The sequence below is a fragment of the Carica papaya genome, chromosome 8 (genome assembly GCF_054855325.1).
Source record: "Carica papaya isolate Zhongbai chromosome 8, ASM5485532v1, whole genome shotgun sequence".
In the NCBI taxonomy this organism is placed as follows: Eukaryota; Viridiplantae; Streptophyta; class Magnoliopsida; order Brassicales; family Caricaceae; genus Carica; species Carica papaya.
In genome coordinates, this window is record NC_142316.1 from 35,187,576 (window position 1) to 35,208,166 (window position 20,591).

The 20,591-nt window shown below is 33.1% G+C and overlaps 3 protein-coding genes across 3 annotated transcripts; 2 read left to right on the forward strand and 1 right to left on the reverse strand.

The window, feature by feature from the left end:
• The first annotated feature begins 4,035 nt into the window (after window positions 1–4,035).
• Window positions 4,036–7,782, forward strand: LOC110811220 (curculin-like (mannose-binding) lectin family protein / PAN domain-containing protein). The gene has a single exon (XM_088209737.1). It carries the CDS (start codon window positions 5,299–5,301, stop codon window positions 7,570–7,572), a length of 2,274 nt encoding a protein of 757 aa, XP_088065863.1. The 5' UTR covers window positions 4,036–5,298; the 3' UTR covers window positions 7,573–7,782.
• A 2,797-nt stretch (window positions 7,783–10,579) lies between these two features.
• On the reverse strand, window positions 10,580–14,101 carry AGK2 (guanylate kinase). The gene is made up of 11 exons (XM_022037722.2): window positions 13,962–14,101; window positions 13,420–13,455; window positions 13,172–13,279; window positions 12,975–13,051; window positions 12,759–12,888; window positions 12,058–12,420; window positions 11,761–11,882; window positions 11,547–11,682; window positions 11,392–11,434; window positions 11,192–11,297; window positions 10,580–11,106 (listed from the first exon to the last, which is right to left on the reverse strand). The coding sequence occupies exons 2-11, from the start codon at window positions 13,420–13,422 to the stop codon at window positions 10,989–10,991; spliced, it is 1,206 nt and encodes a 401-aa protein (XP_021893414.1). The 5' UTR covers window positions 13,423–13,455; window positions 13,962–14,101; the 3' UTR covers window positions 10,580–10,988.
• A 4,210-nt stretch (window positions 14,102–18,311) lies between these two features.
• LOC110811197 (Remorin family protein) lies at window positions 18,312–20,209 on the forward strand. The gene is made up of 2 exons (XM_022037609.2): window positions 18,312–19,145; window positions 19,631–20,209. Exons 1-2 carry the CDS (start codon window positions 18,516–18,518, stop codon window positions 19,820–19,822), a joined length of 822 nt encoding a protein of 273 aa, XP_021893301.2. The 5' UTR covers window positions 18,312–18,515; the 3' UTR covers window positions 19,823–20,209.
• Window positions 20,210–20,591: the final 382 nt, after the last annotated feature.

Consider the following 20,591-nt stretch of genomic DNA (forward strand, 5'->3'; position numbering starts at 1 on the left):
GCTTTCAACCACTCTGCACAACTAGTGGAAATCATCTTGATGTCCAGCTACCTGCCCCCCTTGTGGTGTTAGTGGTGCGGAAGGGGGTCTCTGTTGGGTAGTGGGGGGCGCATGGCGGAAGGAGGATACCCCCTGTGGTGTCGTCAGTGGGTCTTGAAGTGTTGGAGTGGATTCCCTCCGAGGACGGCCTCTGCCCTTCTTCATCCCCTCTCATTCTCTACTTGTATCATAAGAATCTCTATCAATTACTCAACTATAATGTCTCTACATTCTATTACGTAACCCCACTCCTAAGAACTTGCTCTGATACCAACTGTAATATCCATGGTGTTCCCTGATACACATATCATATTCAAACACCTTAACTATGATGTCATCCAAATCGAAGGTACCTCGTGCATTATATTCATCACTTCTATCCAACAAAGTGTTCATCATTCAATTTAAATTTCCACTATAGAAAAAAAACTCAGGAATGATTGCTATTTACTACAAGAGTCTAAAATGAATAGACGCCTGGTATAATCCAATAAACATTTATCTTTCTATATACTTGTTCCCCTTAAGCCTGGTCTCCCGGGTTGGGACTTTGGTTCCACCGCATTTTTACTGCATCTACAATAAACATACCATGAGCATATACTAGCCCAGTAAAATAAATTCAACACTCAAATATAAAATGAAAATACATCTTGAACATCTAGCTCAGTGTTACATCTATCCCCCATCCTTACACTCCTCTCACGATATATTCTAGCCCCATTCCGACGTTCCTAATTCCACTATATTTCTAATTCTGCCCCAACACCACCCATGCACATATAATCCCACTATCTACACCATCTCCACTCAACGCTCCCACGGTCCACACCCACTCATTGACCCCAATCTCACCATGTACATGTCCCAGCTTTTCAACCACATACACACACACACTTAGTTCCCACCACTCTTCCATCGACTCAACCAAGCCACATTCTGGCCTTTGTTCGGCCACATACGCACCCCTAACAGCAATATACAGCCACACACACACCCACACCCACACCAGCCCTATTTTGGCCATAATCACTCCGACTGTACACTGCCACACACACACACACACACACACCAACTATTTTCAGCCACGCACATTAGCAGTATACTGCCACTCACGCATTCACCGACCAGTGTAACGGCTGATATGAGGATTGTGTTTGCTGTTGGGACGGGGACCCGGGATGCAACGATGGTGTACGTGTGTGGTCTTGGTAGACTAGTGTTTAATGAGAGGTAGTATGGAGGTGGGGTGGATTGAGAGGGTGTATGGGTATGATGTAGGGACTACCGGAATGGTGTCGAGTTTGTAAGGTGTTATGGTTAAAACAAAAGGGATAGAGTGCGGGTCTGTTATGTGGTTGGGAGAACGAGGGGCTAACAGTAAGGGGTTACGTGGGATTAAGAGGGAGTAATGTTGTTATTTAATAATTATCAAGGGAGGAAAATCAAATGATAGAAACAAGGGAAATAATAGTAAGGAGGGAGGTCATTTAATTGTCATTCATTAGTTTTAGTTCCAAATTTCATCTTATTGAGTTATGCATACTCATTACTCTCACTTCAGATGCTTTGAGGCGGGAACCGAAAATGGAGAGCTTAGCAACGGAGCACCGGGCTTAAGAGTAACAAGATGTTATCAATCTCGATAAGACATAGTAATACACTTACAGTATTGAAGTAATGTTATAACTTCTACGTGTATGATGATAGTTAAATAGTTTATTTAATTATAAAATTATTCATTGTACGAGAATTGATTTCTTTTTAAACTAATGAATATATATAATTTGGTTGAATAATTATAAATATCTTGTTTAGAGTGTAAGAATGAATAGTTTATAATAATTCTATAACAAAAAGTGTTTAGGGGTGTCACGGACTCTCTTTAAGTATTACAATTTATATATATAAACTCCCACGATAAATTAAAATCTAACATATGCGAATTCTAAGTTACCATAAAAAGTTGGTTGTAACATTGTGGGATTATAAAAAGTTGATTTGTTGGCTTTGCATTCATCACGTGGGTTTTATTTTTTAGTAATTCTTTTTTCTTCATTTCTTTTAAGAAATACATATATTATATAAATATATAAAAGCACAAGAGAATCTTCTTCTCTCTTTCTCACATCCCTTTCTTTAATAATGCATCTTCTTTGAATATTATCCTTCTCACCCTCCTTTTCTCACACGTTTTTTATGTCCCATCAAATCATTTCTCTTTTCTACTATCCAATTATATATTATTTACATAATATATTATTACAAACATTTCTTCACAAACCAAAATATTTATTTTATTAAAAATCATTATAATTTATCCTAACAAAATTTAATTACACAAATGCACGAATTAAGTAAACAACAAATTTATTAAATCAAAAATTAATTTAATTTATGTAAAATATTTATTTTGTCGAAATCATAATAACCCGTTTAAAAAAAAAATTAATTTAATTTTTACGATGACCCCAATAATTATTAATTACATAAATTATGATCATGTAAAATAATTAATTATTGTTAACTTATAATATATTTATAAAATAATAAATTTTATGATTTAATTGGTGTTAATATTCTTACAATATTAGAACAACCAAATTTAATATAATTTTATTATGAAATCAAAATTTAGCCTTTGTTATTTTAAATAATTTATTTAAAATTATGTAAATATCAATTAATATATTAAATATTTCGTAATAATTATATATATTAAAACTTGAAATAACTTCAAAAAAGAGAAAATAAAACTAAGAATATTTCAAAGTCAGCAGGATCCTATGTATGTTTCTTTAATTATAAGCTTACAGCCAACGACGTCGTTTGTCGTTTTTTTTCCAATGCTTCGGTTGATAACAGCGAACCCTGTCTTCCCAACCAACCACTGCCTCAGCTACCACAACTATTAATAATTTATTTTACTAATTTTTATTTTAAAAATAGAGAATTCATTTGACTTTGACGTAAAATATATTATATAATGTATAATATTTAATTTAATAAAATTTATAGTAATTAAATTTTATATAATAGATAAATTTTTTTATTTATTTAAATAAAAAAGATACTAATTTTGTTAAAAAAATCATTTAAATAATTAATTTAAGTGTTGATAAATTCACTAAAAATGTTATAAAAATAATTAATTTATATAAATAAAATTATTTTACCGAATAATCACGTCAAAAACAAATTACTAATAATCCTAACGGAATAGACATCTCAGTGCGGCAACGACTCACCCGTACGGCGTCGTACCGGATTGTTGCCATACGATATTTCCAAATTTATCGAAGGGGAGAAAAGGTAAAGACAAGTAATCACTGGGGGGGGGGGAAATTGCATTAACGAATAATCATAAGGGCATAAATGCAATACGACGAATCTTTTCCCAACATTTTCAAGAATCAGTAGAGGCTGAATCATATGAAACGGAGCGTTTAATCCCAAGCCGAGTGATTAACAATAAATTTTGTATAAATTATTAAATTAGTTTTTAAAATTTTATATTTATTAAAATTTAATTTTTAATATTTTTTTATTTACTTTAAGTATTCAATTTTCTATATATATTTTTAGAAAAATTGAAACTATTAAATATAATATTCAAAATTCAGTCTTTTAAATTATTTTTTTAAATAATTTTATGCAATTTTAAAATAAATAAAAAACATTGAGATTAAATTGTTAAAAAAAATAAAAAATTAAATTATAACGAATATCAAATTTCAGATATTAATTTTTTAATAACGTTTTTTTTTGTGAATTTCAGACGAATTAATTTATTTTTTTTAATTTTAAAAAATTATATTCGATAATATTATTTTATTTTAAAATTAAATTTGAATATATAGATATAAGAGTATATATTTGACTTTTCAATGCACGTTTGTTTTTTTTTTTTTTTTCAATTTCTTTTTGTGGTTACAACTTAGTGAGTAATAAATGCATATAATTTAGAAAATGCACATATTTATTTCAATTTTCCGAGAAGGGAAGAATTTTCTAGTCTACCAAACAGGCTGCTCCCTACTGTACAGTTTCTACTGTAAGAGACACGAGCAGAATAAAATAAGAAATAAAAGCTCTTCTGTTCGCACTTTCAGCTGTCTCTCTCTTTTCCTTTCTCTGATATTCCCTCATCACTGGCTACTCAAATCCAACATTGATTTCGAATCCCCACAGTCCCGTTTCACATTATCAGCTGCGTAATCCGTCTTCCCCTGCTACCCATCTTTTCTTTCTTCATTTTGGCTAAAAGGGCACTCTGAAAGTAACTTTTTTGAAAAAAGGTATCGTGTTCTTGTTTTCTTTTTTCCTTCTGGTTTTTCTGTTTGTTTCCCGGGAAAATGAAGAATCAAATTACCTCATGGTTAAATCCGGAGATTTTCTCTCTCAAAATGGGAACTTGCTCAGTTCATATCTCAGCTGGTCGGTGACTGCAGACGGTTCATACAGCATTATAAGCCGTTATTCCGAGTCCACTTTTTGAAGCCTGAAAATGATAGTAGTGCCCTGAAATAGAATGCATACGCCATTGGCCTAATCTTGGGTCCCATCTGCGACTAAAAGCTTTGATTTCAATACCCATTGTTTTGTATCCCATAAAAAAATTCCCAGCTTCCTTTTTCTTTCTCTTCCTTTACAGATCATTCAGCTCGGTAGGTCACTGAATCTTAATCTTCATTTGATTAATCCATTTACTTGCTATTTTATTCATCAATCACTCCTTAATCGTTGTGGGATGGTCAAGTTTTTTATGCTCAGAGGTTGAATTTGTTTATGGGCCCAGAGCTGAGCTACTAAACATTTTTTTTTCCAGTCAAGGTTGTGTTCTATGCCGGCTACTGGCATTCTGGGTTTGACTCTTTTTCTTTTCTCAGGTACCAAAGTCTAATAATTTACTCCCTTTTCAATTTCTACTACCTTGAAACTTGGACAGTTTTGGTCTATGCTTATTTTAACTAATAGAACACTGAAATGAGGTTTATTATCTTTGATTTCCCTCCCAAATATCTCTGGTTTTTAAAGTAATAATCTTGAGTAGTTACTGTTCTTTCCTTGGGTGCATTTTCTTTGGTAAGCTTGAAAATTGTATCACACGTCCTGCCTTTTCTCCATTGTTGGTTGTCTGGTAACTTTCTCAAATGTGTTCATTTGATCTCTTTAGTAGTGCTCAGATGATATAAGAGGTTTTTGGTCTGGTCTACTGTTTTCGTCTTTGTCCCTCTTCATCTTTAACAAGTTTCAACTATGCTTCAGGAGGCAAGGTATTTCCCTAATTCACCTATATTTCTATGTAGCTTTCTTGGGTTCTTTCTGTTTCAAGCTGTGGTCTCTCAGATTCCTTTAGGTTCAAAACTTTCTGTAGTTGACAATAACTTGTGGGTCTCCTCCCATGGTGATTTTGCACTAGGGTTCTATAACCTTTCTGATTTTCCTAACCGGTTTAGCGTTGGGATTCGTTTTAATTCCAAATCGATACCTGTTAATCAACGAACTATTGTTTGGGTTGCTGGAGCTGATGTTACTGTCAGCAACAATTCATATTTCATGCTTAAGGAAAATGGGGAACTGGTTTTGGTTGATTCCTCGTTGGGAATCACTGTATGGACTAGTAACACAAGCCAAGTATCTGTAGCTTCTGCTCTTCTTGGTGATGATGGTAATCTTGTTCTGATAAACGAGAAAAAAGATGTCGTATGGCAGAGTTTCAATACTCCATCTGATACTCTTCTTCCTGGCCAGACTTTCTCTGCCTTCAAAACACTTAGACCTCCAAGCAAGAATTCTGTGTCAAATTACTATAGTCTATACATGGATGTGATGGGTCAGCTGCAGTTAAGATGGGAAAGTAGTATAATTTTCTGGACAAGTCAAAGCCCTGCTGGTTCAAATCTCAGTGCTGTTCTTGCCTCTGATGGGAGGTTGCAACTTTTGGACCAAAGTTCGGAACCTGTTTGGTCTGTGTTTGGGGAAGATCACAATGACATTGTGAAATTTCGTTTCCTTAGGATAGATTTTGATGGTAATCTGCGAATATACTCATGGAGAGAAGATTCACAGTCATGGAAATCTGTCTGGCAAGCTGTTGAGAATCAGTGTGATGTTTTTGCAACTTGTGATCAGCGTGGTATATGCACATTCAATTCATCTGGGTCACCTGTGTGTCAATGCCCGTTTAACTCTCATTTGGAATCTAATCCGAAATGTTTGGCTCCATATTATCAGCATTGTAGTTCTGGTTCCGCCATGCTTGAACACAGGCACATGGTCTTATATGGAATTTACCCATCAAATGATTCAATCTTCCAAACTAGTTTAGAGAAATGTAAAGAGATGTGCCAGGAAAACCCAAGTTGCACTGCAGTGACCTTCATGAATGATGGAAGTGCACAATGTCGAATGAAGTTAACCCGATTTATTAGTGGTTATTCTTATCCCAGTCTGAGTTCAATATCTTTTGTCAAGACATGTTTGGACCCAAAAGCTGTTGATCCCATTGTTCCGAAAAACTCCTCTTTGAGCAGCCGGTCTTATGAGCTCTGTGTTTCTTGCCTTCTTGGAGCAGTGTCTGGAACATTTGTCATATTTGTTGCAATTCAGTTTGTCATTGGTTTCTGGATCTTCAAAAGAAGAGAAGCAATTAGAAAGAAAATTGCTTCAGCATTTACAGGCGCTAACTCCAAAGGATTGATTATATTTTCCTTCAACGAAATCAAGGATCTTACGGAGAACTTCAAGCATAAAATTGGACCAAGGGTATTCAGAGGTATGCTTCCGGAGAAGCAGCTAGTTGCGGTGAAAGAGCTGGAAGTAATGGTAGAAGAAAGGAAATTCAGAAGTGCGGTCTTGAAGGTCGGAAACATTCATCACAAAAACCTTCTTAAGGTGGACGGGTATTGCTGTGAATTTGGTCATAAATACTTGGTGTACGAATATGCCAAGAATGGCTCTCTGGAAAAATACATGGAAGATTCTACGCTGAGCAAAAAACTGACTTGGAGAAAGAGAATAGATATATGCTTGAGTGTGGCCAGAGCTCTGTGTTACTTGCATACGGAGTGTAGAGAGTTTATAAGCCATGGGAATTTGAAATGTGAAAACGTGGTTTTGGACGAAAATTTTGAGGCCAAAGTGAGTGAGTTCGGGCTAAGTTCTATTCACGGTGAGGGATCATTCTGCTATGCAGACAAGGATGTCAAGGATGTTGGCAAGATGATGTTGATATTGGTAACTGGGTGTCGGAGGGTTGAGGAAATTTACGAGTGGACTTACCGAGAATGGATAGAAGGGCAGGCGGTAAGCGTTGTGGATAGCAGGATTGATGGTAATGTAGATGTCGCGGAGCTGGAACGCGTAATGAGAATTGCATTTTGGTGTCTTCAGGCAGACGGACGACTGAGACCTGGAATGGGGGAGGTGGTGAAGGTTTTGGAGGGGACATTGTTAGTTGATCCCCCTCCACCGCCTTTTCTTTGCCATAGATCTCCACCCGAATCTCCAGAGTCCTGTCCCGAGGCATAGGATTTTCCGGCCGAGTCGAGACTTTAGGTCATCTTTTTCATTTTAGCGTTATGATTTTGTGTACAGTGGGAAATTAACGGCAATGATGACAATCTGGCCTCTGCCATTGTTTAATCTTTTGCTTTGAAGATGTAATTTTGCAAACTGGCGGAGGTTGCATCTGCAATGTTTTGACATTTTAGCCAATTAACATATTTTTTTCTGGTTGTATATCTTTTTCCTTTCTTGCTTATGATTTATATTGTAATCTGACAAAAATATGCCAAAACTAAGTTCATACTCCATTGAATGAAAATCAAACCAAATGCAGCCTATATAACTTTTTGATAGGTTTGTAGAATCTTAATGGGTCGGGTCGAGTCGGCCCATAAAGATTTTATACGTACTCAATCACGATTGTTCATCGTAATTATTTCGATTAAAGTAACTTAATGAATATGTTTTTTTTTTGTTCGGATACATCATGACGCGTTATATTAAAAATTAATTTAATTATAATTTTTTATTAATATTTTAATGAATTAAATTTTAAATTATATTAAATTAAATATTATAAATTAACGATAGTTAATATATAATATATTAAAAAAATAACGAATTTTGCATTATAAATGTTTAATATTTTAAGTAAAATATAAAAATTTTATGTAAGAAAGTTTTACCCATAAATTATTTTTTTATTGAATTCAACATATATTTTTTTTTTTAAAAACAACAGAAAGTTATTATTTACGTATCATTATGAGATAATATAGTTATAACGTAATTAAAATACCCATTAGAAAAAATTTTAATTCTCCGACTTACTTTTTTTTTTTTATCTAATTATTATGCACAAAACTCTGTAACTTTACTTGACGAAAGACAACTTAAAAGAAAAATTTGTGTTTCTTTAATAAACGAGATGAGATGTCAAAACACATTTAAAATAATTGAATGTGTTGATAACCGTTTCTATTATTGTAGTTTAATACTCATAAAACACAATAATTTTATAATTTATTTTAAAATTACCCACTCTATTAAAATATATATATTTTTTATAATAGTTATATATTAAGTTGACTACAACTGTTATAAGTATAATTCACTTAATTACTGAAATTAATATTTTAATTATTATACTACCGTATTGATGATACGCGGAATAATATATTATAATTATGTTGGGGTTATTATCTTAGATTTTTTCTTGAATACCTCAAATTTAGGATTAAAAAAAATATTTGTTTTAATTGCAAAATAAAAAGATTTAGTTGAAAATTACAAAAAAGTTGCCAACCTATATAATTATTGAAGAATATATAACTCGTATATATATATATATATATATATATATATAATTGAGTGGTAGCAGTTGGGTAAAATTTTGGAGTATTTTTCTTGTCATCTTTTAACTAATATTGTTGGTTTCCTTCGGCACCATCTCAAAAGCTGAAAAATATGTATATATATATATATAAATACTAATGCATACACGTATGTAAATATATATAATACTAATGCATACACGTATGTAAATATGTGTGTATGCGTGCGTGCGTGCGTGCGTGTGTGTGTGTGTATATATGTAGAGGAAGATTATCAGTGCGGAAAGAAAGAAGCTGAAACAATGGCTGCCACGAGCTCGGAAGGCTGTCGTACACCCAAAACTCAGAGAATACCAGAGAGATTATCATGTCCGCCGGCTCCCATGAAGAGAAGAAAAAATTCTCCCAATTCTTCTTCTGTCACTTTCTTTGTTCCTTCAGATCTTGACCTCTTCTTCTTCTTTGCATTTCAAAAATCCTCACCTTGACACATATATATACACACACACACACACACATATATATATATATAAATACTCCTCTCTCTCTCTCTCTCTCTCTCTCTCTCTCTATATATATATATATATATATATATAGTTTTTCATTAATGTTTGTACCTTATGGGTTTTGACTGTGGGCCAGGCTCATTGAGAGCCCATGAAATTCTTCTCCAATTTATTGAATTTCGTACTTGGTAAGTTTCAATGTGTTTTCAATTTGAAATTTGTAACACACACACACACACACATATATATATATATATACATACAGTAGAGTGTTTGTACTGTGAAGCAGTAAAATCAAAGCCAAATTTTACTTTCTAACATGTTTAAACACAAAAATTATAAAATAACTTTAGGGTTATTAACAAAATTCATGTATTTTCAATCAAATTATTAATTTACTCATATTTTATTATATATAATATTAAATAATATATAAAAATACATAATAAAAAATATATATATAATTAAATTTATATTTAATAAAATAAATAATTATTAATTATATTATCATATTAATTTAACTTAACGAAAATTAAATATATTTTATAAAGTTATAATAAAAAAAAAAATTATCATCCGTAATTTTTAAAATTCATCACAAATTTATTATTCAAATACCGATTTACTACTACCATTCCATTAAATTAAAAATAAAAATAAATAAAATTTTAACATGCTCGTAAAATATTATACATTAATTAACTACTATTTACGACGAAACAAACACGAGCAGGTCGGCAGGTCTCATTAAAACCGAGAAAGTGAGAAAGCAGCAAACCCACTTGCTCCTTTCCCACCAGCCAGTGGGTCCCCCAACTTTATCTCCTTCTGCTATTCTCACCCAACATAATACCGTTCTCCCCTACCTCTCTCTTTCCTAATTATATATATATATATATTAAATATTTTTTTTATATAATAAATTAATTTTTTATTTATGTGGAAAATTGGTGATGCGGCAGGTTGGTTGGGCCCACAATGAGTGGATACCAGCCGAGCCCCGACTCCGCCGACCGCACGTTCCCCCAACCGAAAACTGCATTAACGGTCCTCTATTTAATTCAAAAATACAACCATAGTATATATGTAAATATATATATGTATATATATGCACTCTACGCCCTAATATTATCAGACCGGAGGACATGGTTGTGGCCGGCAGATGAACCGTGTTAAATAGAGTCAGAGATGGGAGCTAAAAACGTATAAAATAGCACTTATATCAACTTATAGTTGTCCCCGGCTGGCTGCATATGTTCTGACATTCTAATACAGTTTACTAAAGAACAGAATTGTGCATGCAGGAGAATTTTCTAGTAGCCGAAGAAATTTTCGAATCATCTCTTTCATTGCCCCTCTCTAGGGAAACCATAATTTGTCTAAATACCGAATCGTAGTTGTGTTTGTTTTTCGTGTTTGTTTTTCTTCTCTTTTCGCCGAAGAGAAGAACATGAAGATGCAAAGAATGTTCGCGAGAAAAATGATAATCCTACTTAACGAATTAAAATCACCACCGCCACCGGATCTTTCTCGCGCTGTTTGCTCGGAGATGAGTATTAGAAACTAGGATGCGCGTTAGTCGGGTAAGGGGTAGTAGCCGTTAGCTTAAACTGTCGATTCCATTCAGGCCATCGGAAAATGAATCAACAGAATACACCTTAAGCCCCCTTGTCCGTCCGGGTGCTCCCCCGCTCGGCGATGATACGTCCAATACAATTCTGCACGTTTGGCAAGAGATATATAGATTTCAACCGCGCAACAAAAGTGTACGAGATAACCGTTCTGTTCTACGATAAAACTTACAAGTTCTTTGAAGCTTTTCCAAGTTCTGAAGTCCCACAATTTATGAGGATTTTGTTATCCAATTTTGAAACCGAGTGCTCTTCGGGCAGATCAATCCCTTTCGGTGCTGTATTCAAATTTCGGACACTTCATTATAATTCCGTAAGGCTTTAGAATATATAAGAAGCAAGACAGGTGCATTTAGGGCTTAGGTTTCTTACATGAATCATCAACAGGCATGTTTCTGTCAAGTCCCAAGATTTTCTGTAACATATGGAAGAATAGCTCATTCACGTATTGGGGAAAAACTCACAAGAAAACTGAAGAAGACGAGTCCATAAGCAAATTACTAACAGGCATTATCGAAAGGATTTACCTTAAGGTTCTCATAACAGTCTTCAAGATTATCATTGTACAGAATATGATCAAAGATTCCTGAAGATTTTCCCTGCTCGATTTCTGCCTCAGCATTTCGCAGTCGCTTTAAAATCTGTTCTTCTGTCTCGGTTCCCCTGTTACAACGTTTAGGATGATATCAACTGGGGATGTAACAGACTGATTCACATCAGAATAGGGAAACACGGATTCACCTAGCACGAAGACGCTTTTCGAGCTCATTCATTGATGGTGGACAGACAAAGATAAAAACAGCTTCGAGTGAACTAGCCCTCACGGACCTTGCCCCTTGAACATCAATGTCAAGAATGCATCTCTATATATTATCAAGGAAGACAAGAAGAATTGTTTTAAACTCTGAATGCTAATTGAATGTGAAATTGCTGAAACTAGTAACATTAGAGAAAATAAAAGAACCAATGCTTGCAGTTTTTAAGATTCTTATAAAAATGAATTTCTTGTAGAGAGACGGAGAACCCCAAATTTGTTACCTTTCCAGAATCTGCTACCACCTCAACAGCCTCAATGCTGGTTCCATAAAGATTTCCGTGAACTGAAGCAAATTCAAGGAACTTCCCATCTTTTATCTCTGCCTCCATGACACTTCGCTCTGTGAAGTGGTAATGGATCCCGTCCTTTTCCATGCCTCGTGGAGCTCTGGTTGTGTGGCTCACCGAGAATCCAAACATGGTTGGGAATTCCTTCATGAGCATCGCTATTAGCGTGCCCTTACCTACCCCCGAAGGACCACTTATGACAACTGGCTTCTCAGCATTGCCCCGCACACCCTTACTCCATGCAACCACCTCAGTGCCTAATATTTTCTTCTGCTCCCTTACATACCCTGTGTCAATCTACCATATTCAAAAGAATCAAACAATTTCCACACAAAATAATCCAAAAATATACAACCAAACAAATCAGAATATGCTCAAATACCATGAGAAAATGACTTGACAGTTGCAAAGAGTTCGTTTTTAACTGGCGAGTGATCAAGAAAATTTAAAAGGGCTTGATTGCAATTTGATTATATTGTGCTGGAGCGTTTTAAAACCCAATTAAATACATACTGTCGACAGTCTACACCTTCTTCTACCTCTAGAAGCCAAATGCAAAGAGCTGAAGCATTCATCAAGAAAATTTATAACCTTTGAGATTTAGGCAAAGAGCTGAAGCATTCAAAAATACCAACCTCCAGAAACCAAATGCAGTCATCTGAAGTAGAACCCTTTTTAATAACCAAGATACGATCTTCCTTCACAAGAACAGCCGAATGGTCCTTAGACAACTTGGGTTTTGCTCCAAGCACAATAGGAGTTACCCTATATAACCGCCAGAAGTAAATAAGTCCAGCAACTGAAGCAAGATCCAAATGAACCAACATTGCAAGCTAAAGCTATTAACTCACCATTGCCCCTTAGATCTAACAAAAATTTTGACTCCAATCGATAATGTCGATTCATTATCCGTCCTACCAATAATATACTGCACATAGATACACACAGTATTCTCAGTTGATATGATGGCTGAACCAGTTCAATACCAGACACAGAGGACCATGAAGACCCATTAAATCAACTGTGGATCATTAATCGATGAAAATACCTCTTTATCCCCGATGACAACAGATGATTCAAGGTGTTTGGACTTTGAACCAAACCCATTTGAGAATCCATTCTGCAGATCATCAACCAAGCAAGCTGGGGCTTCTCCCTAATAACCATGACCAAACACGTAAGTAAAAAAGCCATGGATGGACCACATTTTTTAAATTGTAAATCTCTTGCTCTTTTTTTTTCCCCCAAGACAATTTCAATCTAAATGAGAACTGTAAACAATCATCAAAAGCTCACCATGGAGAATCTATGCCTCCAAAAAAATTATCCAACCTGATCAATGCCCAAGGAGATATAAGAGATCAAACCAAAAGAATTTATATTTCTTGGATCTGATGTAATTGAAAAGGCACAAGCTCTAAACAGCTAGCCCCACATTTTTCAAGCAAATGAAACCAGCAAAAATTTAGATGAAAATTAAAAAAAATAATAAAAAAACTTGTCCAGTGCAAAATCTAAAGTATTCAGTAAAATCAAATCCAAAATATCAGTACCATGTTACATTCACTGACATAGAGAAAACAAATCTACAGAAAAAGGGCGAAGGAATACATTTTTGTGGGTATTTAGAAAATATAAACCCTGAAAAAAAATCCAGTTCTCAAAATTAAGATTTAAGAAAACAAAACAAATAATTGAGAAGATGAGAGAACAATGAGAGATGAACAAGAGGAACCCGTAATCACTGGATCAAACAAATTAAAGGAGCTACCAACGAATAACACACCAGACAAGCCATAAACAACAGAAAAACAAGAACACGAGAGCCGAATTCTTACCTTGAATACAATGAGCAGATTTCTGCAAAAGAAAAAAAACAAAAAACACCCGCTTTTTCCTAACGCCAAGTTTTTTTTATAGAGCCCAGCGCAAGTAATGAAACTTATAGAGCCCAGAAAAGGGTTGATTGAGGATTCAAACGCAAGTTTTGGGTTCTTTTTCAATCGCAAGATTCTCCAAACAAAAATAGAAAGAAAATAAGAATCGTCCGCAGAAGAAACTTGTGATTCAAGTAGAGGGAATCGTAATAGAAATTGCCAAGTCGAGTCGTATATGTACAGGACCGCTCAAGAAAGAACAAGAGAGAGAGAGGGAGAGAGAGAGAGAGGGCGGTGGCTGTTTTGGTCGCATTCAAATCACGAATTGACGAAGAGACCGGCTCTTATTTTCATTCTTCATGAGTTGGTTCTGAATTTTTTTTATTATTTATTTTTGCCCTTTTTCCATCTAATTATTATATATAAAATTATACATATATATATATATACGTATGTATATGCTTCTAGGGTTTTCAGAGGAGCGGGACGAGAGGACAGTTGCGTGTTCCCCATGACAGGTGTGGTTTCTCTGTACTTAGCTGGGATTAATTTACATTCCATATATATATATATTTTTTTATATTACTTTATTTAAATTCTTTGTTATCTAGAAAATTAAAATTAATATATTTATATTAAAATCACTTTCCTTTTTTTTTTAAAATACAAATAGTGAATTTTGCATAATTATATTAAATATAAAAGTATTGGGAGTTAATTACGTGTTTTTATTGCATATTCAACTTTAGTATTCGTCAACCTGCCAGAGAAAATCTATGACCCACATGAAATGTTTGGTTATAATATTAATTATTTCATGATCTTATTGACTAATTATGTTACGGATAATTACATTTTTTTTAATATAAGTTACATTCGAAAAAGTCTTTAATTGAATTATTAAATGAAATTGAATTTGCCCAATTGATGGTAACGTCTGACTTTTTATTAACATAAAAATCATTATAGTAAACATACTAATTTTAAATTTTTATATTTAAAAATAATTGTATATAAAAAATGCAATTAATAATTATCCGTACATAAAACGACATAATCGAAATAAATTTGTCGGGGTTTATATTAAATTTTAATTTTACGAACCGTATAAAATTTTATATTCAGTATTTTTATAATTTATAAAATAATATAAACATATAAATTAATGATTGTGTGATTAACATATAATTAATCACGACGTATTAAAAATTCATTAATTTTATTATTAAAGCAAGTAGGCTCCACCTCTTTGAAACTTTGTATTAAAACTTGCGTTTACCTAATTAACATTTGTTATTAAAAAATTAATCAACCAATAATTGATTACTTATTTTCTTCTAACTAATTTTTTTTGTATTGTTTAATATAAAAAAGTAATTAGTTTATTATATATATATAATGATTAATATGTAAAAACATATATAGCCCGCGTTAATAAATATTATTTAATACGTAAATATATAATATTAAAAAATTAAGATTAATTTTAAAGACGTGAAATATATAAAAATATTGAAAATTAATTGAAATAAAAAAATTATTTTATTTTTTAAAGTACAAAAATAATTTTTAATATATATATATATATATTTATTTGGACATTTTTATATAATACTAAGAGAATTTTAGTATTTTAATTTATTTGCTTTGGATAGAAATCTAATGATGCACTTACCCATAACTTGTTTGGACCAACTCTGTTATAAAACATAATAAATCACATACATATACCCACATACACACGCATGTATGTATATATATATATATGTACGTACAACATACATACATACATACATACATACATACATATATATATATATATTTATATGAATGGTTCACATGGATGGGACTTAAATTAGGTTACTTGTGGGGCAAATTGACGTGAAGGAGACGACATGTTACAAATCTTTGAACATGGGTTTACATAATATTCAATTATATTATTATTATGTTTGAATTCATAACCTTAATGTTAAATAATAACTAATAATTAGAAATTAGTAATTAATAATTATGATGTATCAATTAAATAATATATATATATATACATACGTATATACATACGGTGGATATCTTTATTGTGTTTATGCTATAAGAATAATAAATCAAGGGAGAAAGTCAAATGTATAAGCGAATCTTTACGTTCCTTTAATTATGCACTTAATTAAATGTTTAGTGCATGATTATACTTCTATACGTATAATTATTTATATTTTATTATAATGAATATATATATATATGTCACTTATTAATATCACTAACAAAAGTGAATTTTTTAAAATATTTGGTTTCATTTGTTTTTTTTAAGCAAGTGGAATTAAATTATATGTTAATATTATTATATTTAATATATATATATATATATATACACACACTCATGGACTATAAAATTCCTCCAATTGTACGGCCTTCAATGGCTTCATTCGCACAATAGAATTGGGATATTATTTTTGAAATTGACAAAACGCCAAGTTGAAAAAAATTCACTTTTACAAAGTTTGCAATTTGTAATTTTGTATGTTAAAATTAAATATTATATTTATAAAATAACTTAAACTCATATTGAAATTTATTTAAAATTGAAATAATAATTTCCGATTCAATAAAAACTAATGAATTTGTAATTATTATCCTAATGTCGTATCAAATATTGTAAGATGTCACATATCGTACAAAATTGTATATCTTAATTTAAATTATGGTACCATGAAAATTATACTTCTTAATACAAGCTTAGTGAATTAAATATTTTTGCTACGGGAAGGTTCATATTAGAGCCATGCAAAAATTGAATCGAGCCCATTATATTTTTTTTTTGGGTTTATCTTGTTAACCATAGATGGGCTTTATTATTAAATTTGTATATAACTATACTATAGGCGGTCCAAAATTATATATATCACTAATGGGCCTCCGTATCACATTAAATTATGAATTCATATCAAACTAAGTCATAACAAAAATCCAATTAACAGTTCAAAACTATGATTAATTAAATTAATGTAGCTTTCGAGTGTTAGAAAAAAAAAAAAAAACTCTTAATTACGTGACCAATAAAATCAAAATTAATTAACCAATTCAAAACAAGACTATTATCAATCGGTCACTCTCACCCATCCACGCATGACAAACCAAATGTTCAAAAAAAAAAAATATAAAATATCAACCAGTAAAAAATTGACGCGTGTCGAATCCCACTTAACAGCTTGATACTTCCATTACATCATTAAAGACACCTATGGTTTAACAAATAAATCAAGGTGGAAGCCTCTGATTGGTCAATTACACATAAGCCAATCCCATTAAACAAAACAATGATTACAATTAAATTATATTTTTAATCTATCGTGTGATACGTGTGTAAGGAAAGTCGTTTAATAACCGTACACGTGGCGTCACTTCCGGATTTTACGTCAGCGGCTGCACGGAAAGAACATCTGGAGCTTTCCATGAAGGATGCCGGAACCAATGAAATAACGCCACGTGTGTGTCGGGACAAGTGAGTTCCCGATCGCCACAGTGCTACGCGTGTGCAGTTCGTGACTGGTCCACCCGCACCACCAAATTTTTGGTGGGCTCCTCTAAAATCTTTTGGCCGACACTTAATTAGCTAAAAACCAATTAATAAAATTTGCACATGTGCCCTCCATTTTTTACTTATTTATGATTAGCACCCGCGTTTAATGCTTTCGAAATGTCACTAATGTAATAATTAAGAATATTTAAGCATTAAAAATTAATTATTATGCATTTAATTATGGCAATTCAAAGCACAAAATTTAATTATTTTAAAAATATTTTTATCATAATGTTGCAAAAATATTGAGAGACGTGACGTGACCAAAAGTAATGGACACTCATTAGGTCCCCTCCAGCCGCCTCAATTATGGTATACTTATATTAACTATATTATTCTTATTCTAAATTCTAAATATATTAATTTAATTTATTGGGTATATTTACAATAATATATATATAATTGTGTTTTTTTAACTCACTTGAGGACAAAAGCGAGATTATATTTTATAAATCTGGGCCCAAAAGAGAATAATGAACTTAGAGGGGTGTAAAATGCAATTATAACGAATTGTAATTTCACCCGTATTTCTTTTTTCAGTTTAAATTTATATTAAAATAAACACGTGATATTTCCATAATAATAATAATAATAATAATAATAATACATTTTATTTGGGTTTTATAAAAAAATATAATTTTATTTATATACGCAATAAAATTATAATAATTATTTTTTAAAATTATCTCCTCTTACAGGAGATCCTCGAGGCTTATTTTTACTTCAAAAGACAAAACACCATCATTAATATTATGGAGTTTCACTTCAAGTACTTCTGCTCTTCTTGAATTCTCTTATTGACTGTTCGTGTGGTTCGTATTCCTTCACGTACTATTCATACTATGCATGATCCTTCCACTCTCCCACCAGTTTTCGCCATTTTCATTTCTCCGTCTTCTTCCTCCAACGCGGACTAAAACCCTGAGCCGTCTGTCTATATGTTAACCCTGCAAAGACCCAACACTGGCGTCCAAAGCGACAATCAAGAAGAAGATGACCAACAAGTCAGAGACATCCACGCTTTAACCCCGCCTCACGCCGCCGCCGCCGCCAGCCGTACCCGTTGGGATCAGACCAGCCGCCGATCGTCCTCCATGTCCATGACCAGCGAAGCTGGGAGCTCCACCGAGAATTTCACCACCATGAGCAGAGAATTCAACGCTTTAGTCATCGCCGGCTCCTCCATGGATAACAGCAGCAGCAACAACAACAACGACATGCTCACCAACGGCGACAACCAGTACTTGTCCAGGATTGGAGAGGAAGATGATCGTGATCAGGAATTGGAGACCAACCCTTTGGCCATCGTGCCCGATAATAGCAGCCCACTTGACCGGGTTCCGGATCCGGTGCTGGTCGGGGGTGGGTTGGCGGGTGGCGGGAATGGTGAGGTGGCGACGCCGTCGGTGCAGAGGGTGAAGAGAGAGGAGGTGGAGACGAAGATAACGGCGTGGCAGAACGCGAAGGTGGCGAAGATTAATAACAGGTTTAAGAGGGAGGATGCGATTATTAATGGGTGGGAAAGAGAGCAAGTGCAGACGGCTACTTCTTGGATGAAGAAAGTTGAGGTATGTGATTAATTATTTAATTAATTACAGATTATAAACTAATTAAATGATTTCATCATAATTAGTAATAATTAATCTTCATGCAGTGATTAATTATAGCGTTATGATTGAGCTGATGATTATGATGGTAGTTAGCTAGTTGAGACTAATAATAGTTCCAGAGGACGATGACGAATGGGTTCTAATCATCTGAGAATTTACAATACATACATACACACATATATATATATACATATATAGATGTACATATATGATTGTCCGTACACACATATATATATATATATATATATTGATTTTTCTTTTTTAAAAAAAAAAAATTAGTGGTTAGTAAAGAATCGAAAGTAAATTTAAATTAACGGTAAGGGCACCACTACGCGATTAGTACCCACATAAATGGATTAATTAATGATTAGAGCACTCAATTTGATATATTTAATTAATAATTATGATTAAACAACTTGGGAATGTTAATTATCCATGTGCAGAGGAAGCTAGAGGAGAAAAGAGCAAGGGCACTGGAGAAGATGCAAAACGACGTCGCAAAAGCACATAGAAAAGCAGAAGAGAGAAGAGCATCAGCTGAGGCCAAGAGGGGAACCAAAGTGGCCAGAGTTCTTGAAATTTCCAATTTGATGAGAGCCGTCGGTAGAGCTCCTGTCAAAAGATCCTTCTTTTAATTACAACAATAATATATATATATCTATATCTATATCCAATGTAAATATATACATATATATCTACTGTATAAGTCTGTCCTATCTATACCCCCCCCACCCCCAACAAGGGATACTAGAGGTTGTGGACGTAAGACTTGCCCCATTTTGGAGGGCTCCTTCATCTTTTGGTTACAGGAGTAGCACCATCTCAGATGGGGGCAGCAAAGAATTGAATTATGATTACCATTAAAATTTATAATTAGTTGATTAAGCATGTATTAAGTACTGAGACTTAATTTCAAGGCATGTCTTGAGTATTTCAAGTGTGTAATTGGGATTTTGGGTGAGGGTTTATTTGGTAATGGTGGTGAAAAAAGCAAATTGGAAATATGATTTTATTTTACCTGATTTGATTGGATTATATATATATAGATAATAAGTTAGTCAAATTTGTGTCGGTGTAATTTGCGTAAAACTGTATTAAATTCCACCAAAATGATTAGATTTCCTTATTGAACACAGTTCATTTTGACATTTTCATCCCTCGAATAGTGTCAAATTTAATGCGAATGCTAATAATTTTATCAAAAGTTTATCTTTCGTTTAATCGTCTTTAATTTATTAGTGTAAACATAAAAAAACCAATAGAGTTTCAGAGATTTGTTGATTAGATCATCAAAGATTCAATAGAGGTCTTTAAAAAAAGTGTAATGCCAAGAAAAGCATAAAACTAAGATGCCTTTTTCAAGCACGAGCCAAGTCCACAGCAAAAATGAGTCACCTTCAAATA

Bases quoted from the DNA above. Each gene is read 5' to 3' on its own strand.
- LOC110811220 (XM_088209737.1), top strand. From the start codon at position 5,299: ATGCTTCAGGAGGCAAGGTATTTCCCTAATTCACCTATATTTCTATGT.
- AGK2 (XM_022037722.2), bottom strand. The intron at 13,052-13,171 runs GTATTTTCATCG...ATCTATGTGCAG, and splicing joins TTGTCATCGGGGATAAAGAG to TATATTATTGGTAGGACGGA. The intron at 11,298-11,391 runs GTAAGAAACCTA...ATTTGAATACAG, and splicing joins CATGCCTGTTGATGATTCAT to CACCGAAAGGGATTGATCTG.
- LOC110811197 (XM_022037609.2), top strand. From the start codon at position 18,516: ATGTTAACCCTGCAAAGACCCAACACTGGCGTCCAAAGCGACAATCAA. The intron at 19,146-19,630 runs GTATGTGATTAA...ATCCATGTGCAG, and splicing joins CTTGGATGAAGAAAGTTGAG to AGGAAGCTAGAGGAGAAAAG.